We start from the raw sequence: 16,641 nt of genomic DNA on the forward strand, positions 1-16,641 counted from the left end.
ACAGTGAGTGTCTACAGCCATCTGTAAAACACAGCAGAGGCTCTGTGATGGGTTGGTGCTGTATTTAGACTGGTGGAGTTGTGGATCTTGACAAAATCGGTGGAATTATGAACACAGAAAAGGATCAGATTTTGATCAACCATCTCAACTGCTACATTTTTCAGTTTGACAATGATCACAAACACACTAACAATGTACTAAAAGCATATCTGATAGACAAACACACAATGGAGCACCACCAGTTAGGAACTACCCAGAGCGTGGACTTCTGATGCCACGGTTTCAACGTTATTGAAGCAGTCTGGGATGTACTTGACATAGAACAAAACAAACGACAGCCATAAATAAATGGTGATTTGTTGTGATTTGGCGCTATACAAATGAAATTGAATGAATTTAAAGCTCTTCTCCTCACATACAAAACCTCGATTAATCCGGCTCTGTTAAAGATTTCATAGTACCAGGCACTCTCTGTAATTTTTTATTATAGATTAGACTTTAAAGGATAAACAAAAACTTTCTTGTTCACTCAATACTTTTCATTCTATGTGTGTTTATACATCATAACTGATTTAATCATTAATTGTTAAACTTTGTTTCGCTCTCCTATAGGTAGCCTTTGTCTTTTTTCCCCTCACCCAAAACCGGTCATGCTGGATTGCTCTCTCTGTTTCTGTTTCTCCAAATTTGAGCTAAGTTTTACTTTCCTCATTGTCATTCATTGGTGAGGGATCAGCGTCAGTGAAACAGGTTGGCTGCTAGCTACCACAGTTAGAATGGACACAGAAGCATGGCAACAAAGAATGGTCAGCTGTTTGTTAGCAAGTTAAGTTTTGACTTGTTCATGTTAAACACAAGTAAATTAGTCTTCAGAGCAATAAGTCTAGGTTAGCTGCTAGTGTGAGAAAATTCATTTATTGAACATATTGACTCAAGTGACATTGGGTCAGTTAGAAAGTCAATTCATGATTTTATTCGTGTAATTGCCCAGCCCTGTGTACTGTTTGTGTGTGTTCTTGTGTATACTAAACTGGTATGATGTTCTGAAGAAGAGAAATGACAAAAAAGATGAGAGATAGTTATGAAGATATAATAATGATCAGCTATCTAAGAAACGAAAAAGACAAAAATGAGTAAAGCTGAAGAAGAATAGGATCATAACATTTATTACTGAAAGCATAAGTGGAAGACAAAGAAAAAAAGAGAGTTGGACACAGAGAAAATAGATTTGATACATATGCAAACAACACTCACTTGAATGGGAATCATTTTATGGAACTTCAGTGCCCCCTTATGGTGAAATCTGGCAAAACAGCCAACGCAGTAGTTTTCAGTGCATTCAGCACACATCTGCAACACATAGACCAAGTGCCATCAGTCTGTCTGCATATAAAAACACCCACCTTTAGTGTGTTTCTATGTCTTTCAGTTTAAAAAACAATGGTCACTGCCTGTGCATGTCTGTGTACTGTATGCATATATATTAATTCATGCAAGTGGTTGCACTGGTAGGTAAAGCGCTCTTTTGCTAAAGATGTAACCTCAACCTTTCCTTATAAACTGGCGTGGTGCTGCAAGATGCACGTGTGTGTGTTTGTGTGTGTGCTAGCTGTGTGCACATTGGTGCATTTGTGCTTGGCACATGTGTGTTGTGAGTGTGGTTGAGTGAATGCCTCTTAAGGGAGGTCATTATAATTTCTATCTGTAAGAATCAGGTCTTGTTAGTGGGAAAAAGTCATTGCATCAGCAGGTTTGGGAAACAGGCTTTGGACAGAGCACACAAGAAAGGGCAAGTGCAATGGAGACACGGAGGCTAGGGTGGAGAAAAAGCAAACAGTCAAGCAACAACTAGCCTGTGTTTGGTTTCCTTCACTATGCATGCAAGTTTCTTTTTCAATAGATCAAGGTTTTATTACCAACACCATCACTTAAAATAGTGTAGTTTAGTGCACTCTTTCAAGAAACACTACCAATTCTTTTTATCCTTGGAGGAACTTAACTATTTCATTTATTTATTTTGTGACAGTGTGATGCAGTTCCCGATCTAATGACTTGGAAGCTTTCTGTTTCTTCCTCACTTGCATATTTGCTATGTCTACACCTGTTTATTCATAGATGAATAATAGATAATTATAATAAATAAAGCAGTACAACAAACACAATGATTCACAGTTCCATGCTGATTTCTGGATGAATAACCTTACAGTGTAAATTTATACCAGCTGATTCAAACATTAATCCAGTAAAAAAAAAATTTATTTAGATACATATTATGTATTTCTGTAATTAATGTCTTTATGGGTGATGCTGTGTGTTCATTCTTTTTTTTTTCTTTTTTTATCCATACATGGAAGTATGTGTGTGAGTGTGTGTACACGCAAACCTGCAGCTGCGACATTGCCCTTTAATGGTCCCATAAAGCAGGGCCTCATTTCCCCTCTCAGGCCTGAGGATAAATTACAACCACTCCTCTGGGACTAGGCATCCCTATCAGACTGCAAGCAGCATATCACTGCACTCTTCCTACTACACAGGGAGAAATGAGGTAGCTTTTTTTTTTTTTTCTTCTTTGCCTGGATGACTCTGGAATAAAGCATGAGGCTAGGTGTGCAGTGTGTGTTGCACATGAGATTTCAGCATTTTTATTACAATGAGTCATTTTTTTTTTTTTTTTTTTAAAAAGAAAGAAAAAAGGACAGATGTGTGATTGTGCGTTTATGAGTGCATATGTGAGTGTGTGAGCATTTGTGTGCATAAGTGCAGTTCCAGACAGAATGGCACAGACAGTTGTAACGCTTCCCATTATTGCCATCATTATAGGGTACGAGGGCTATCCAAAATGTGTGTGCGCATGAGGGTATTGTGTGTATTTGTGGATGCATTTAGCCTATGTGCTTGCCCAGACTACCATAAGCACAACCATTAAGCCCATAACTATGGGACACTGGGGGCATCCGGCCCTTCATTGGACAGTTCAGAGCCATCATCATCATCAAACGCACTATCAAGCAAATCACATCACATTATATTTTAACACACTGTGTGTGCTGCACTTAAATAAGTTATTCCACAACAAAAAGGGGGGAAAATTGTAGATGTCAGCTCAATCAGTTCAACCCCTGCCTCTCCTTCAATTCCTCTTTAAGTCTCCCTCGCTCTTACCATCATTGTTCTTGTTCTCGTTCTCATAGAAGCATCACTTATTCAATACTAAAGTCTGCTGGCTTCATAGTGAAACACAGAATAGGATTTACACAGGGAGCTGAGGATTTAGGAGGTGGGAGCAACTGGTCATCAAACATGCATTACTCAGCTCAGTCCATTACACACACACACACACACACACACACACACACACACACACACACACACACACACACACACACACACACACACACACACAGACGGTAAGGCTTCATTTCTCTCCTTCTCCCTCTTATTCACACATACAGTTTCAGGCCGTCATCCCTCCTCCTGAGCAGCAGTGGATGAAGAGCGAGAAAGAATAAACAATGGTGCCCTCAGAGGTCTCAAGTATCGATGAATGGATCCAACTAAACTGTTATCAGTGCAAACACAAACACACAGATAGACCAACAGATTGGACAGTTGAGGCACAGCGAGAGAGAGGAAGGCAGAAGAAAGAAAAAGACAGACATGAATAAGCGAGTGCAGAAAGAAAGAGAGAAACAGGTCAGAATATGGCAGATGGAAAAACTGAAAAGGAGGAGTGACGAGAAAACACGAGGAAGAAAGAAGGATGGGTAAACACATAATGACAAAAGAGGGAGGTGAGCAGGTGAAAATGAGCATCTGAATGACAGACGAGCTAACAGCTGATGCAGGAAGAAGAGAAACAAATCTATATAATAACTGCAGTAAGATATATGGGTGAGAAGAGGGGACTCCAAAGAAAAATGAAAGGGGGGGGACTGAAAATATGACATTCAACATTTAAACTTTGAAAACAGATCAAGTGAATTGGCTCCTAGTGCTGCACGTGTAAGTGTTTGGTGTGTGTGTGTGTGTGTGTGTGTGTGTGTGTGTGTATGTGTGTGTGTGCCTGCCTTATTAACACACAAAACCTTTACCTGAATCCAATGAGAAAGGGCAAAATCACTTGGCAATTAGTAAAATCTGATCTTTCAAACACACAATTTTTGCTTTGTGACAGAGCCAAACAAACCCTGCATCCATGACAGTTAAAGTGACTTTTGCCATACAGTGTTGTTTGCATTTGTTCAGGTGTGACAGTTTTTGCGTGCATACTATTCCAGCAGTCTTGACTTCACATTGTCCACATACTGTTCCCCTCAGTCTGCTTTTTCTTGCCGTCTGGGTAGGAAGTGGAGGTGGTGGTTGAGGCGGGGCTAAAAAGAGCAAGTGCACTGTTATTAACTCTTGGTAAGGGTATTTAATTTAATATTCCTGACATTTAAGGGATATTATGCAACTGACGACCATGACCAACAGAAAAACACAGAGAGATACAGTTTAGCATGTACAGCAAAGTTTTACACAAGTATCAAAAGTGCGTCTGTTATTGGTGCAAAAAGTTGTTAAAGCAGTTAGCCTGCTTGTACAACTAGTTCACACACTGCTGTGAAATGTAACAACAAAACCAAAGGTTATATTGCCTGTTACAACATATTGTGCACACCAAAGACAGTCCTTTAAAACGTTTTCTTAGCTGTTTATAATTAATACATGACGCAGAGACATTTAACTATTGCGCCTCATGATTTTCTTTCCATCATGTTTAACATAAGTATGCCAAAGCTAAACATTTGTTAGACAGATCAGTGTTTAACGGAAAAACTCCAGAGTTTGGTACCTGCCTTTTCAAGTATCCCTCGTACTGAACTAACTGTGAAGAATGCTCTTGCATATTAACGTCCAATTGGACGGTAGAAGGAAGTTCAATATAGTGCCAAGAGTACGCCTGCATGTCAAGCCTACCTGGTGCAGATATTTTACTTCTGAAACTCAAGTTGTGACTGTAAACTTCTCACCTGTCAGTTCTTCATCCTTCAGCACTCGGATCTTCAGTTTACCTGCTGACAGCTGTTGAGGCAGCATAGAGAAACAAATCAGCTCTCAGTTTACCAACAATCCTACGCAGTGTTCAGTTTTGTGTGTATTTGTAGGTATAAACTACTGTATGTTCATACAGTAGTATGCAGCGTTAGTGTTTACATTGCTGTATTTTATAATGTGTGAGCAAATAAATTAATAAGTTACCTCATTACTCTGCTGTTGAGAACTGACTTGAACACAGTGTCTTTGTCCAGAAACCAAGTTTCCACATTAGTATTAGGAATATCAGTCTAGATTATGGTTACTGCCTCTAGCATCTCTTTTTTCCCCAGACGTGTTCCACAACCACACTCTTTTACAGCTGAACAATTAAAAGTGGCTTTAAAATTTGGAGAAGACTGTTTTTCTGCTTTAGATTTAAAGACATCTGCATTGCAGCCCAAAGATCTAGCGTACATCCCAAATACACATGAAAACAGGATTCAAGACACATTCATAATCCTAACGTCACAAACTGAAAAACAGCTTTTGGACAATAATGCTTATACTGTATGTTAGTTTTCAGCTGTAATTAGCATGCAAACAAATGTGGCATGATGTTTAAGAGTTAAATGTGTTTTATTCTGTCACTCTAACTCACATAGGAAAAATTAGAATGAAAATTAAAGACATATAAATATATTTTTTATCTTGACGGTACCTTTTGGAGCTTGCTCTCTTTGTCTTTCTTGGAGCCATATGAGAGAGAATTGCTTGTCATGGAACCACATTCTCCAGATGCCCATTTAATCCTTTGTGAATGTCTTAACAGAGGGAGAGGTCGATTTTTCTTTGTAAATCAAACAATCCTATTAATTTGACCATGCATATCTCATCAACAGTTACATAGCACTGATTTCTCAAAAATGACAGAAAAAAACTGCCTGAGTCCTTGATTTGTCTTGTTTATGCTTTATATCCAAAAAGACAGACTCTGATGACATTTGTTCTACACAAGATCTGTGTCTGCAGCTGAAAAGTAAAATCCAACAGAAATTCCCTTATGCAGTGTCTTGGGGATTCAGTATACCTGTTCATGCAGCACAGAGTAAATACCAATAAGTAACAATGAATGCACAGATATCTTTACATGTGCAAATTTACTTTAAAAGAAGTCTGAACACCGTTCTCAGATTGTATTATACCTGATTCGATTTCACAGAAACAACTGACACATCTTGCTATTCCTGTATTTTTATCAAGGTGGATGTGAACAGCAGGCTGGATGTAACAACACTCAAAGCTAATGTATTTTAATCTGTTGAAGTTTCCCCATGGGGCGTGAGTATTTAATAATATTGTCAGGCATTAAGATGAGAAGAAATGTAGAAAAAAATGTCAGCAAAATACGGAAAAGGGTATAAAACCTGAAGTTTCATACCTTAAATCTCTCAATATTTTTTAAAGAAATATAGATGCAGATTAGTTTTATTCAATTTTAAAAATTTTATATTTTAAGAATCTTTTTTTATTTTTAGAGAGAAAGAGAAAGTAGTGGCTCATGCCTCATGCTTGGCTTTATATTGCATGATTTGGTCAAATGCAAAAGGATATTTGCCTACAATATTACAGCACAGAAGGAAGTTTAATGAATGAATTCATGAATAAATAAATGTTACATATGTGTATAAGCTTATTTCAGCCATCTTCCGCTAGTAAGCTGGGGAAGGCGGCTTAACCAGATGCTACTTGCAGGCACTGTGTATCAGGTCACACTGTGGGAAGCTGTGCATTTGGATTTTTGTGTGCGTGTGTGTGTGTGTGTGTGTGTGTGTGTGTGTGTGAGTGTGAGAGAGAGAGAGAGAGAGAGAGAGAGTGTGTGTGCGCATGACCAAGGGTTGAGGGCATGAGGCAGTTGTGCGTGTGGTGCACAGAGTTTTTATAAAAGTGTCTGTTGGGTGTTGAGGAGTCTCACAGCTTCCGGGAAAAAGCTGTTTCTGGCGTTGGAAGTTCTGGATCTCAAAATGTGAAACCTCTTGTGTAACGGGAGGGGGTTGAAGAGGTTGTGGAAAGTAAAGCCATTGTTGCATCTTTTTTTGTGAATGGCTATAACATGGCAGCCCCAGGTTAGATTCTCAAGCTACTCTCTCACCCCATGGAGCCAAGTAGATTCTCTTTTCTTTTTTCCCCCCAAAGTGTATACTTTTTCCTTCTGTCCAGGTAAAATCAAAACGATGTAGAGTGCAGATTACATTCTTTAGGGATCAGTTAGGTTCATATGCAAACTGGAGGGAGCTGAGCTTGATTTTATCTCGCTTTAGGCAATTCATGACAGCTGAAGTCAGTACTATTGGGTAGTAATCATTCAGACACGTCACCAGTGAATTCTTGAATGATAGCTGTGGACATAAGGGTGAGCCTGCACAGGGAGATGTTAAGATTGTTAGCACATCCTCCAGCTGGTTTGTGCATTCCCATAGACCACAAAATAGAATGTCTTCACCACCCATTGCCTTGTGATGCTTCACTTCATCTGTGATTAGGCAGGGGGCCTGTTCATCTTTCTGCGATGATGAGATAATCACAGTATGTATGAAGGTTTCTGGGTCTATAAGAGAGGATTCTATGGCTGTTGTAATTTTGCAAGGTTGGCTGGTGGTTGGCTGCGTTTCTTATTGATATAATTTTTTCTGTTTATAGATACATGTAATTTTTCTATCATGTGTAATAATCTACTTTCCTCCTTTTCTCAGGTGCGTGTCTTAGCTACATACAGTGAAACTGAGCAACTTTGCTATTCTTATCAATACTTAGTCTAATAAATTGTGGTTCAAACATATATACAAATAACAAAGCAAGGAAGTCACTGCTATGACTGCTAGCAGCTATTAATGGCTGAGGAAGTGCATACAATTAAACAGGGATGTTTTTCTTTGTTCAAACAAAGTGAATACACAGTTTTAATCATTGAGGAAAAAAATGCCATTTGTCTATCCACAGGTAGAATTTGTCTTGCTTATCACCAAAAATTAGCAGTCTTAATTTATTACCTGTGTAAAGGCACTGTCCCTTATTTTCAATAAGTAAGTGCACATCTGCTATAAGCAAATGTGACATTGCCTCCACAAATTTAGTAGAGGGTCATGGTATCTGTATATTCCTTAGTATCAATACTAAAGTGGCTGTAAAACTAAACATGTTCCAGCATTCTTAAAGCAGTTGGGTAGTGTTTCTAGGGCTCTCTCAGACTTCCCTACAATTCTCTGGCAGCTATGTCTATTTCAGAACTGCAGTGTAAGACAAATGAACATTTATGAACTTACGATATATGTCATCGCCATGCACAGTGCTGTGAACAAAATCTATTGTCTTGTCTCCTTTAGTTGCAAAATTCACATGCTGGGATCACATAACATGAAAGGTTACAAGTTTTTGCACACAAGCATGGACACAGTTGCAAATACAAAATTAAAAATGAGCACGTGTGTTCATACAGATGCACATAAGCATGTGGATACAGTTTACATACACACACTAACAGGACACGCCTGTCAGTTTGAGAAAGTGAAGAAAAGAGGGATCCTCATTTAGATGTGAGTTATTCATGCTCATGTTGTTGAATTATTTATGCTATTTATGCTATTGTGATGTCAGGCTGTCTTTGAAAGAAGTTTATTTTGGATTGAGCTGGCAGCCTGTCAAGGCACAGGAAGTCAGAGTCTGAAAATATATGTGCGTGTGATGGCAAGAGTTGCCAGCAACCCTGATGCCGTTGCTGTGCTGTGCTGACACTGAGGGTAGGCGTCAGGTAATCATCCTCAAGACATCACCTAGGCAACTGGACTGTCGCTAAGGGAGACAGTTGAGGCACACCCCTGTCAGTGCAGGATGACAGGGTGTCCCCTTCAGGACAATCAACCTGAGAGAAACAAGTGTGTGTGTGTGTGTGTGTGTGTGTGTGTGTGTGTGTGTGTGTGTGTGTGTGTGTGTGTGTGTGTGTGTGTGTGTGTGTGTGTGTGAGAGAGAGAGAGAGAGAGAGAAGCTGAACTAAACCTGGAAGAACACACTTCAAAATAATAATAGTATAACACAGTTTCAGAAGCAACCCAACCCAAGTCTTGTAGCTAACAGATTAATTGTTTGTTTGCTTGCTTGTTGCTTGGCCAGTCCTCACTCTTCTAAATACCTTCAGAGTTGTTTGAAGATAAGAACGTCATAAAGGTTAGGTTAAGCTGTAAAATTTAGGGTTAGTTCAATTTAATTAAGATGATTCTGGGGAAAATAGACTGACATATACTCAAACACACCCAGCTATCACCTTTATCTGACCCATCTCAGCCAAAGTGAGAAATGACAACATATGTGCCCCTCTTGCACACACATACATGTGGGGCAAACTCTCTTTGAAGTCCAATGCCAAAGTAATTGTGTGACATGAGAGAACAGAGAGAGAGAAAAAGAAAGAAATAATGGATTTCAGCCCGGGATGAGTAGTATCAGGTCAGGAGGTCAATGCACATGTACGTATCACACAAACTGGGGAGCCAAATGAAACAAAAAAGAAAAGAGATAAAAGACGGAGAGACAACATAATGGAATAGGCAGCAGATAGGGCGAGAAGCAGAGCAAAGAGAGAGCGGAGGAAACCGGAAAAAAGAAACCTCAACCATACTTTTAGATAAGATGAGAGCTTGTGTCTGTGAGCCGTACGGCCTAAAGACAAAGCTACATTAAATCTGTGGCTCGGGCAGGCCACAACAGAGAATGATGTACTACGTTTGCCCCAAGCTGCTGCTCTGGCTTTATTATCGCCTGTGTACCCTTCACAAACTGATTATACCACACCTCCTCTCAGCAAACTGAATTTGTTCGCCTATTCTCTGGGTGCATACAAGAGAGAAAAAGGGAGCAAGCGAGAAAGAGAAAGAGAGAGAGAGAGTAGGAAGACTCTGAGACAAAGATGAACAATTCATCTACTCCTGGAGCTTTGCGATCTAACAGACAGAGAGAGAAAAACAGAGTTACAAATAAATCACAGCTTGATATCTATAATAAAGTGTTGTCAAAGATACACTTGGATGTTTTGGTGGAAAAAAAAGGGGGGGGGGAAAGACAGGTAAGGAAGGAAGTTGGGAAAATTCGGGTAACCTTCACATCATACCTGAAAACAACTAATTAAACAAATTAGCCAAACCCATTTTTGTCTGCGTTCTGCTTTATGTCAGTGAGAGACAAACTAATGAGAAACCATTTCATCTTTTTCATTAGAGGTGCACTAATTAATTGATTCAAATTGTCAAGCTGGGTCTCACATCGAAGCCACTGCTGTATCATTGCACACAGCTTTCAGAGAAAAAGTAGGAGGGAAATAAAGTTAAATTAATGTGACGTTCAATCATAAAAACTGAGCGGGAAATGACTGTGTTTCACTGTAGTACTCAATAAAGGCACTTATTAAATGACTGTTAGTCTACAGTAATGTCTTTTCAAAAACTTCTACAAACCTCTGCTTGTCGAGACTGCAGACTAACAGACGGCTTATAGTTTTTTCACCCATCAAAAAAAAAACAAAAAACTCTACACTACACACTAGAGATACTAATTACCATGAAAAACCTTGCTATCGGCTTAGGTACCTATTTACTACTGATACCAACAGTGTCATCTTTGCCTCCTCCATCTGAAACACAAATATATACAGCAGTGCTGCAGACAGGCAGGCACACAGCCACTCCCCTCACTAGTAGTTGAAGTAGTGATGTTCACAACATTGACAAACAGTGTCGGAGGAATTTCATTGGGGTCAGTGAAGCTCCTATTGAAATATTTAACAGACAGCATTAACTTTCGCCGTTTAACTATTAGCACCTGACAGTCAGATTACCCGTCTCTTAATTTAACATTAAGGTAGCGGTTAATAATGAAATGGTAACATTAATGTGGCAGCTAGGCAGCAGATGTTATCAGACACAAGTATTAGTGTCTAAAAAATACTTGTGGGGTGATCGTGGCTCAAGAGTTGGGTGTTCGTCTTGTAATCGGAAGGTTGCCGGTTCGAGCCCCGGCTCGGACAGTCTCGGTCGTTGTGTCCTTGGGCAAGACACTTCACCTACCGCCTACTGGTGTTGGCCAGAGGGGCCGATGGCGCGATATGGCAGCCTCGCCTCTGTCAGTCTGCCCCAGGGCAGCTGTGGCTACAACTGTAGTTTGCCTTCACCAGTGTATGAATGTGAGAGTGACTGAATGTATTGTAAAGTGCTTTGAGGGGTCCCGAAAAGCACTATATAAATGCAATCCATTATTATTAAAAAAAATGTTATGTTTCTCTTATAACCCAGACTGAAGCTCAGAAAAGTCTACCAGCCACAGGACAGAAACAGTGGGAGTCTACCTTACTAACTCTGTTTGATCAGCAATGAAATATGGTGCCAAGTCATGAGAAGCACAGAAAACAAACAGACCTGTAGGTGAATACATTTACATGGGCCAGGATTTATATTTCTTTTATTTTATTTTATTACTACTTTTTTTTGATACTTTTTTTCTCCATAGTATCAAAATGCCTTTTCTTAGGTATCGTTATTGAGTTTGAAATGCTAGTATCATGACAACCTTATACAGTGCATCAAGGAACCTGGGTTCTGTGACCAATATATGGTAAGAAAATTAACTTTCTAACTGATCCTAAGTGGCAGAGTTCTTGCTTCCCATCGTTTCCAGTATACAAAAGCCAAAGGTGATCAGAACAAAGGTGTTTTACTCTAACAACAGGAGTCAGCACAGAGAAAACTGCTTAATGGAACCCCTGCACAAGGACAACACATTGCAAATAATTGCTAATCATCAGTGGTCTTTCTGAAAATTAACTACTTCCGATCTAAATTAAAATTAGAAAATATGTCTGAATATTATGTTTTTTAAAGAGATCATGAGATACCTCTAAACAAAGACACCCAGAATAAACTATTCATTTTCACACTATAGTTAGGCAAGCAGTTGCTCTCCTACCTTCACACTATTCCCCATACAATAAACAACCTCTTACTTCATGTACTTTTTTACAGCTTGCTCACACACAAATCAAAAATCTTTCTGAACTTACTTATAGAGTATGCTGTAATATGTCAGAAGCACAGAGCTTGAACAGAATTTTTGTGGCACAGTTGTGTGTCTGATTAAGGAACACAAACCAGAAAGTACAAAAAAAACCAAGAAAAAAGAAAGGGATAAAAGAAAGAGAAAAGTCTGTAATCCACAGTGTTGAAACACATGAATAACATTATTTATAGCCGGCCAGGTATCAGAAACACACCCAAGCTGACGCTCGCACATCTTGTTGTATCCTAGGGCTGGTGGAGTGGTAAATGTTGCAGTATTTCAGCCTGACAGAAAACACTGTGTTTATGTGCTTATCATTTGAAAAGCCTGGGCAAGAGGGCCCTCTTCCCATACTGATAGCTTCTTAATTAGACCTAGACTTCCAGTAAGAAAAAAAAACCAAAAAAAAAAAACCATGCAACACCTTTCCTGAAGCGATAAACACGTTGCACTTCCAGGTGGTGATGTATGAATCAAACCAATAGCAATCCATCATGAGAAATGAGTGCCTCTCGTCATACTCTTAATCACTGATAGTGTAATTAGCTCTGCTGCTTTTTAAGTGTATTTTCACATGTGTGTGTGTGTGTGTATAGTTTTTGAGTGGATATTATTTAAAGGATTCAGTGCATAAAATCCATATTTTGCTCTCACTAGGGCTTTCCCTGAGCTGTATAATATACTAATAATATTACACGGTTCTCCATAACTATACATAGGTAACACAACTGAGAGGTATTAATGAACATCTCATTAATATCCAGTGTTTGTTTTCAGGCTATAAATTAATTTTCTGTTCATAAAAGTAGGAATGGCTCACAATAATGAGCCAGGTATGTACAGTATATATAATTTAAAGGTGTTTGTGTGACTAAAAAGGTCTCGTTGTCAAGAACACATGAATAACATAACCAAACTCAGCTGGATTTTTGGTAAATAAAAAATCTAGAATATTTAGGTTTTAAATGTTTAAAGGTATTATGCAACATTCAGAACCAATGGATGTTGCACTAGAGAAGAATCTCACACCAAAACAAAGTGAAGCAAAACAAAAATAGTCAAACTGAAGCCTTTTAGCAGCTCACAGGGCTCTCGATCTTAAAAGCCCAGACCAATGTTGACTCTGCTTTTATCTCTTTCTTTGTTGGAAGACTTTTTAGCCAAAAATTGTGATTTCCTGTGTCTAGCGAGATCTGAGTTGCCTTCGATGGGAATACAACTGTACACTTACATCTCATTTTTAAGAGAGACTGTGACTTTGGTAAACCAATACTGAAAATTAAACCCTATAAACAAAAAACCTCAAACAAAATATATTTAATTATCATCTATATAAACCTGATATTTTGGAGCTCTTTTTTTTTCTTTTAACATGACAGATAATAACTTAGCATTTCTGACTAGCAGGCAGCTGCTTCCATCTCTTTAAAGAGTGATTTTCAGAGACACTAAAGTTCTTTTTCACTGTTACCACTTTCTCACTGCCCTGTCCAATTAAAATTAAATAAGAATATAAGAAACTTATTTATAGAAAGAAATGAAAGGGTGCAAATAGCGTTGTATATGCTGCCAGTGACTCTCTATATCCACTTTCAGTTAATCTAAGTAGTTGTGACAGTTAATGACATGGTGGAAACAAATATAGACCTAACTAAAAATATTACATAAATAATGGGTTCAACAACATCCCATCAAGATAAATCCATCAAGGACAGACAACATCAGGACTTTGATTATAATCAAAGTAAGGCGAAAATATAAATGGGGCTAATGGCCAGTGATTTATCTCTTTCAAAGCTAATTTTAACATCAAAAATGTTCCCACTGTATTTTTTTCTCCTTCATTTTACTGTTGCTCATTCTTATGTCTTGTGCATCGTCTCTCTGATGTCGGGAATGTGAACCAGCAAAGGTTGCTCCACTGACCTTTTGCATGGGCATGAGCTAACTTCATCTATGACTGGCTTTTTCAGTTCCCTGACTGCTTCTTTATTCCTTCCATAGCAACCTTTTCTTGACCTTTATAGTTAGAGAAGTCGCAGACCTCCCACTCTCTCATTTGGTGTCTACCTCTATCTGTCTCTATTACTCAGTGTCTCTACTTTCTGTGTTGCCTGCTCCTTTACAGCTGCTGCAACTTCTCTGCCTCTTGCACTACCTCATGTCTCTCCATTAGTCACCTGCTGTGTCTACGAAGTTGCTATATTTATTCCCCTTTTTCTAGTTTCCCTCTTCCATTTTTTCAGGATGCTTTCTTGTGACATTTTGACATTTTTACACTTTTGCTTTTATTGCATAGTGGCAGTGGAGATAGACAGCAAGTGTGGGAAAAAGTGCAGGGGAATGACATGCAGTCGAGTTGAACTGGTGCATTTTTCACATATGCTCCAACCATTTCACTATCTAATCTCTGCATTCCCTTTGTGCCCTCATCCTGACTCTGTAAATCTTACCCAATATAAGTTAAGAAAGTTGCCATCCCAAAAATAAAATACTGGCATCCACCAGTGCTACCCCTCAGCCTACTAGTGGATACACCTATGGTGTCAATTCCAAAAGCTTTAGGTCAAGGTCACTGAGATTCAAACTCATCTAACATTTTCAGTACATACACCTAAGTTATGTACTGAAAGCTATTTCGCCAAATAAATTTAGCACCATCTTTGATATATAGCTGTTTCACATCCACATAGCTGACAGGAGATTTTATTGATGTTTTGTCTGTGTTTTACTCAAGGTTTCGTTGTACTACTGGTCACTTTGTTAGAAAGAAAAGAAAAAATATATTTTCAGTTATATGAGTAAATAATAGCATGTGAAAAATACTCAGTCCTCTTTTTTTATGTATACCTTTTGAACTACTTGTTAATGCAAATAATGCAATCTAATCATTTAAGCATGTAGATATGGTCAAGACAACCTGTTGAAGTTCAAACTGAGCATGAGAATGAGGAAAAGAGATGCTTTAAGTAACTGGGATTTTCCCACACATCCATTTTCGGGGTTTACAAAGAATTGTCCAAAAAAAGAGAAAATATCCAATTGGCAGCAGTTCGCTGGGAAAAAATTCCTTGTTGATGTCAGAGGTCCAAGCAGAATGACTAGACTGCTTTGATCTGATGGGATGAACTCAAATAACCACTTGTTACAACTAAAGTATGCGGAACAGCATCTCTGAACACATAACACATAGGACCTTGAAGCAGATGGGATACAGCTGCAGAAAACCACACTGGGTGGCATTCCCATTCCAATTCCAAACTGTAAACCATTATCAATTTTTACGAGTCTCAACTACTTCTGCAACATTCGTAATAGTGTGGGCCATATTTGTACCTAATAATATGGCTAGAGGACTTTTCAAGACTAAATGTGAATGGAACCAGGCTGCCGTAGTACTTGTTACAATAATGTGTTAAATTGCTAAATGGGATGATGAATGAAGGTTGTTCATGTGGTTTCCCATAGTTATTTATTCACCTTTATCTAAACAGCTGAAAACACCCAGAAAAAAACCTATGTCAAGTAAAGAAAATACTCCACAGACAACATAAGGAGAAGTCTCTCTTCAGTAAGCTGAAACTTGATTCAGGAAAACAAAATTCCCTCTTCTGTGTTTTGTGCTACAGCTCATGCTTATTCACTACACTATCTTCCGTCCCCCTCTCTCGACCTCTCCTGTGTTTTCCCTGGCGTCTCACTTGCATTTTCACTTTTCGATTTCTCCAAATCACTGCTCTTCTAGGATACAGACTGTAACATTAATACTCACCCTCTTTCCGCCTTCTCTTTACTGATGCTGTCTTTCAGCCGTTGCAGTTTCTCCTCTATCTCCCTGCTCTCACTGGCCAGAGTCGTGGTCTCCATTTGCAATTCTTGCAAGTTCCTATGTTAACACAAACACACCCACATATAAGCAATCAATTAACAACAATCAATCATACAAAGGGCCTCCTCCGTCAGATTGGAGAGCAAGGCTTTCATCAATAACTTCAATTTATTTTCACCACTAGCAGATCTCTGAATAATCAATACATGCAATCAATTAGTTACTGGATCAGGGCATCACCAAGTCAGGCATTAATTTATTCAAGTAATTTATTCAATTACCGGTTGGCAAATGAGAAACTAGAGTAGGAGTATTGAGCAATATTAGTAAAAAACAGAGCAAAAAAAAAAAAGAATAGAGTCTACCAAGAAACACAGGCACCACCTCACAACAGTTACCTTGCTTGAAAGTCCATTTTGTGAAATAGCGATTCTCTGGATAGAATTTGAATGGTTACAGATGAAAATAGGATGGGAGCCAAGGAACAATAATGGGCTTCTACCGAATGCCTTAAATCACATCATTGATCTTATCTCATCTTACCTGGCATTGAGCTTGACCGATTTGGCCTTGTTGTTAGGAAGCACCACAAAGTCATTTAAATTCATGGCTCTTCTTTCTGGTGGCTCACGTATTCTTCTCCAGTCTTTCGCTGTGCTTTTTACAAAGAGTCTCTGCTGCAATAAAAACCCACAGTA

General features: G+C 38.7%; 1 protein-coding gene across 5 annotated transcripts in view; it reads right to left on the bottom strand.

Annotated features, from left to right (window-relative positions):
• Positions 1-16,641, bottom strand: part of zbbx (zinc finger, B-box domain containing) — a 70,624-nt gene that overhangs the window by 52,153 nt on the left and 1,830 nt on the right. For 3 of the 5 annotated variants that reach the window (XM_085429602.1, XM_085429601.1, XM_085429600.1), the window contains exons 2-7: positions 16,487-16,620; positions 15,887-16,000; positions 5,738-5,840; positions 5,013-5,064; positions 4,270-4,370; positions 1,255-1,350 (exon numbers count right to left, since the gene is read on the bottom strand). In XM_085429602.1, the coding sequence (XP_085285728.1) occupies positions 1,255-1,350; positions 4,270-4,370; positions 5,013-5,064; positions 5,738-5,840; positions 15,887-16,000; positions 16,487-16,551 (531 nt within the window). In that variant the 5' untranslated portion in view covers positions 16,552-16,620. Of the gene's footprint in view, positions 1-1,254; positions 1,351-4,269; positions 4,371-5,012; positions 5,065-5,737; positions 5,841-15,886; positions 16,001-16,486; positions 16,621-16,641 lie in introns of those variants that run through there. The other 2 variants (XM_085429603.1, XM_085429604.1) reach the window with 2 other exon arrangements.

This window comes from Copadichromis virginalis, linkage group LG14 (assembly GCF_057382275.1).
Source record: "Copadichromis virginalis isolate Kocher_CV1m ecotype Utaka linkage group LG14, C_Virginalis_male_GT1.1, whole genome shotgun sequence".
Taxonomy (NCBI): Eukaryota; Metazoa; Chordata; class Actinopteri; order Cichliformes; family Cichlidae; genus Copadichromis; species Copadichromis virginalis.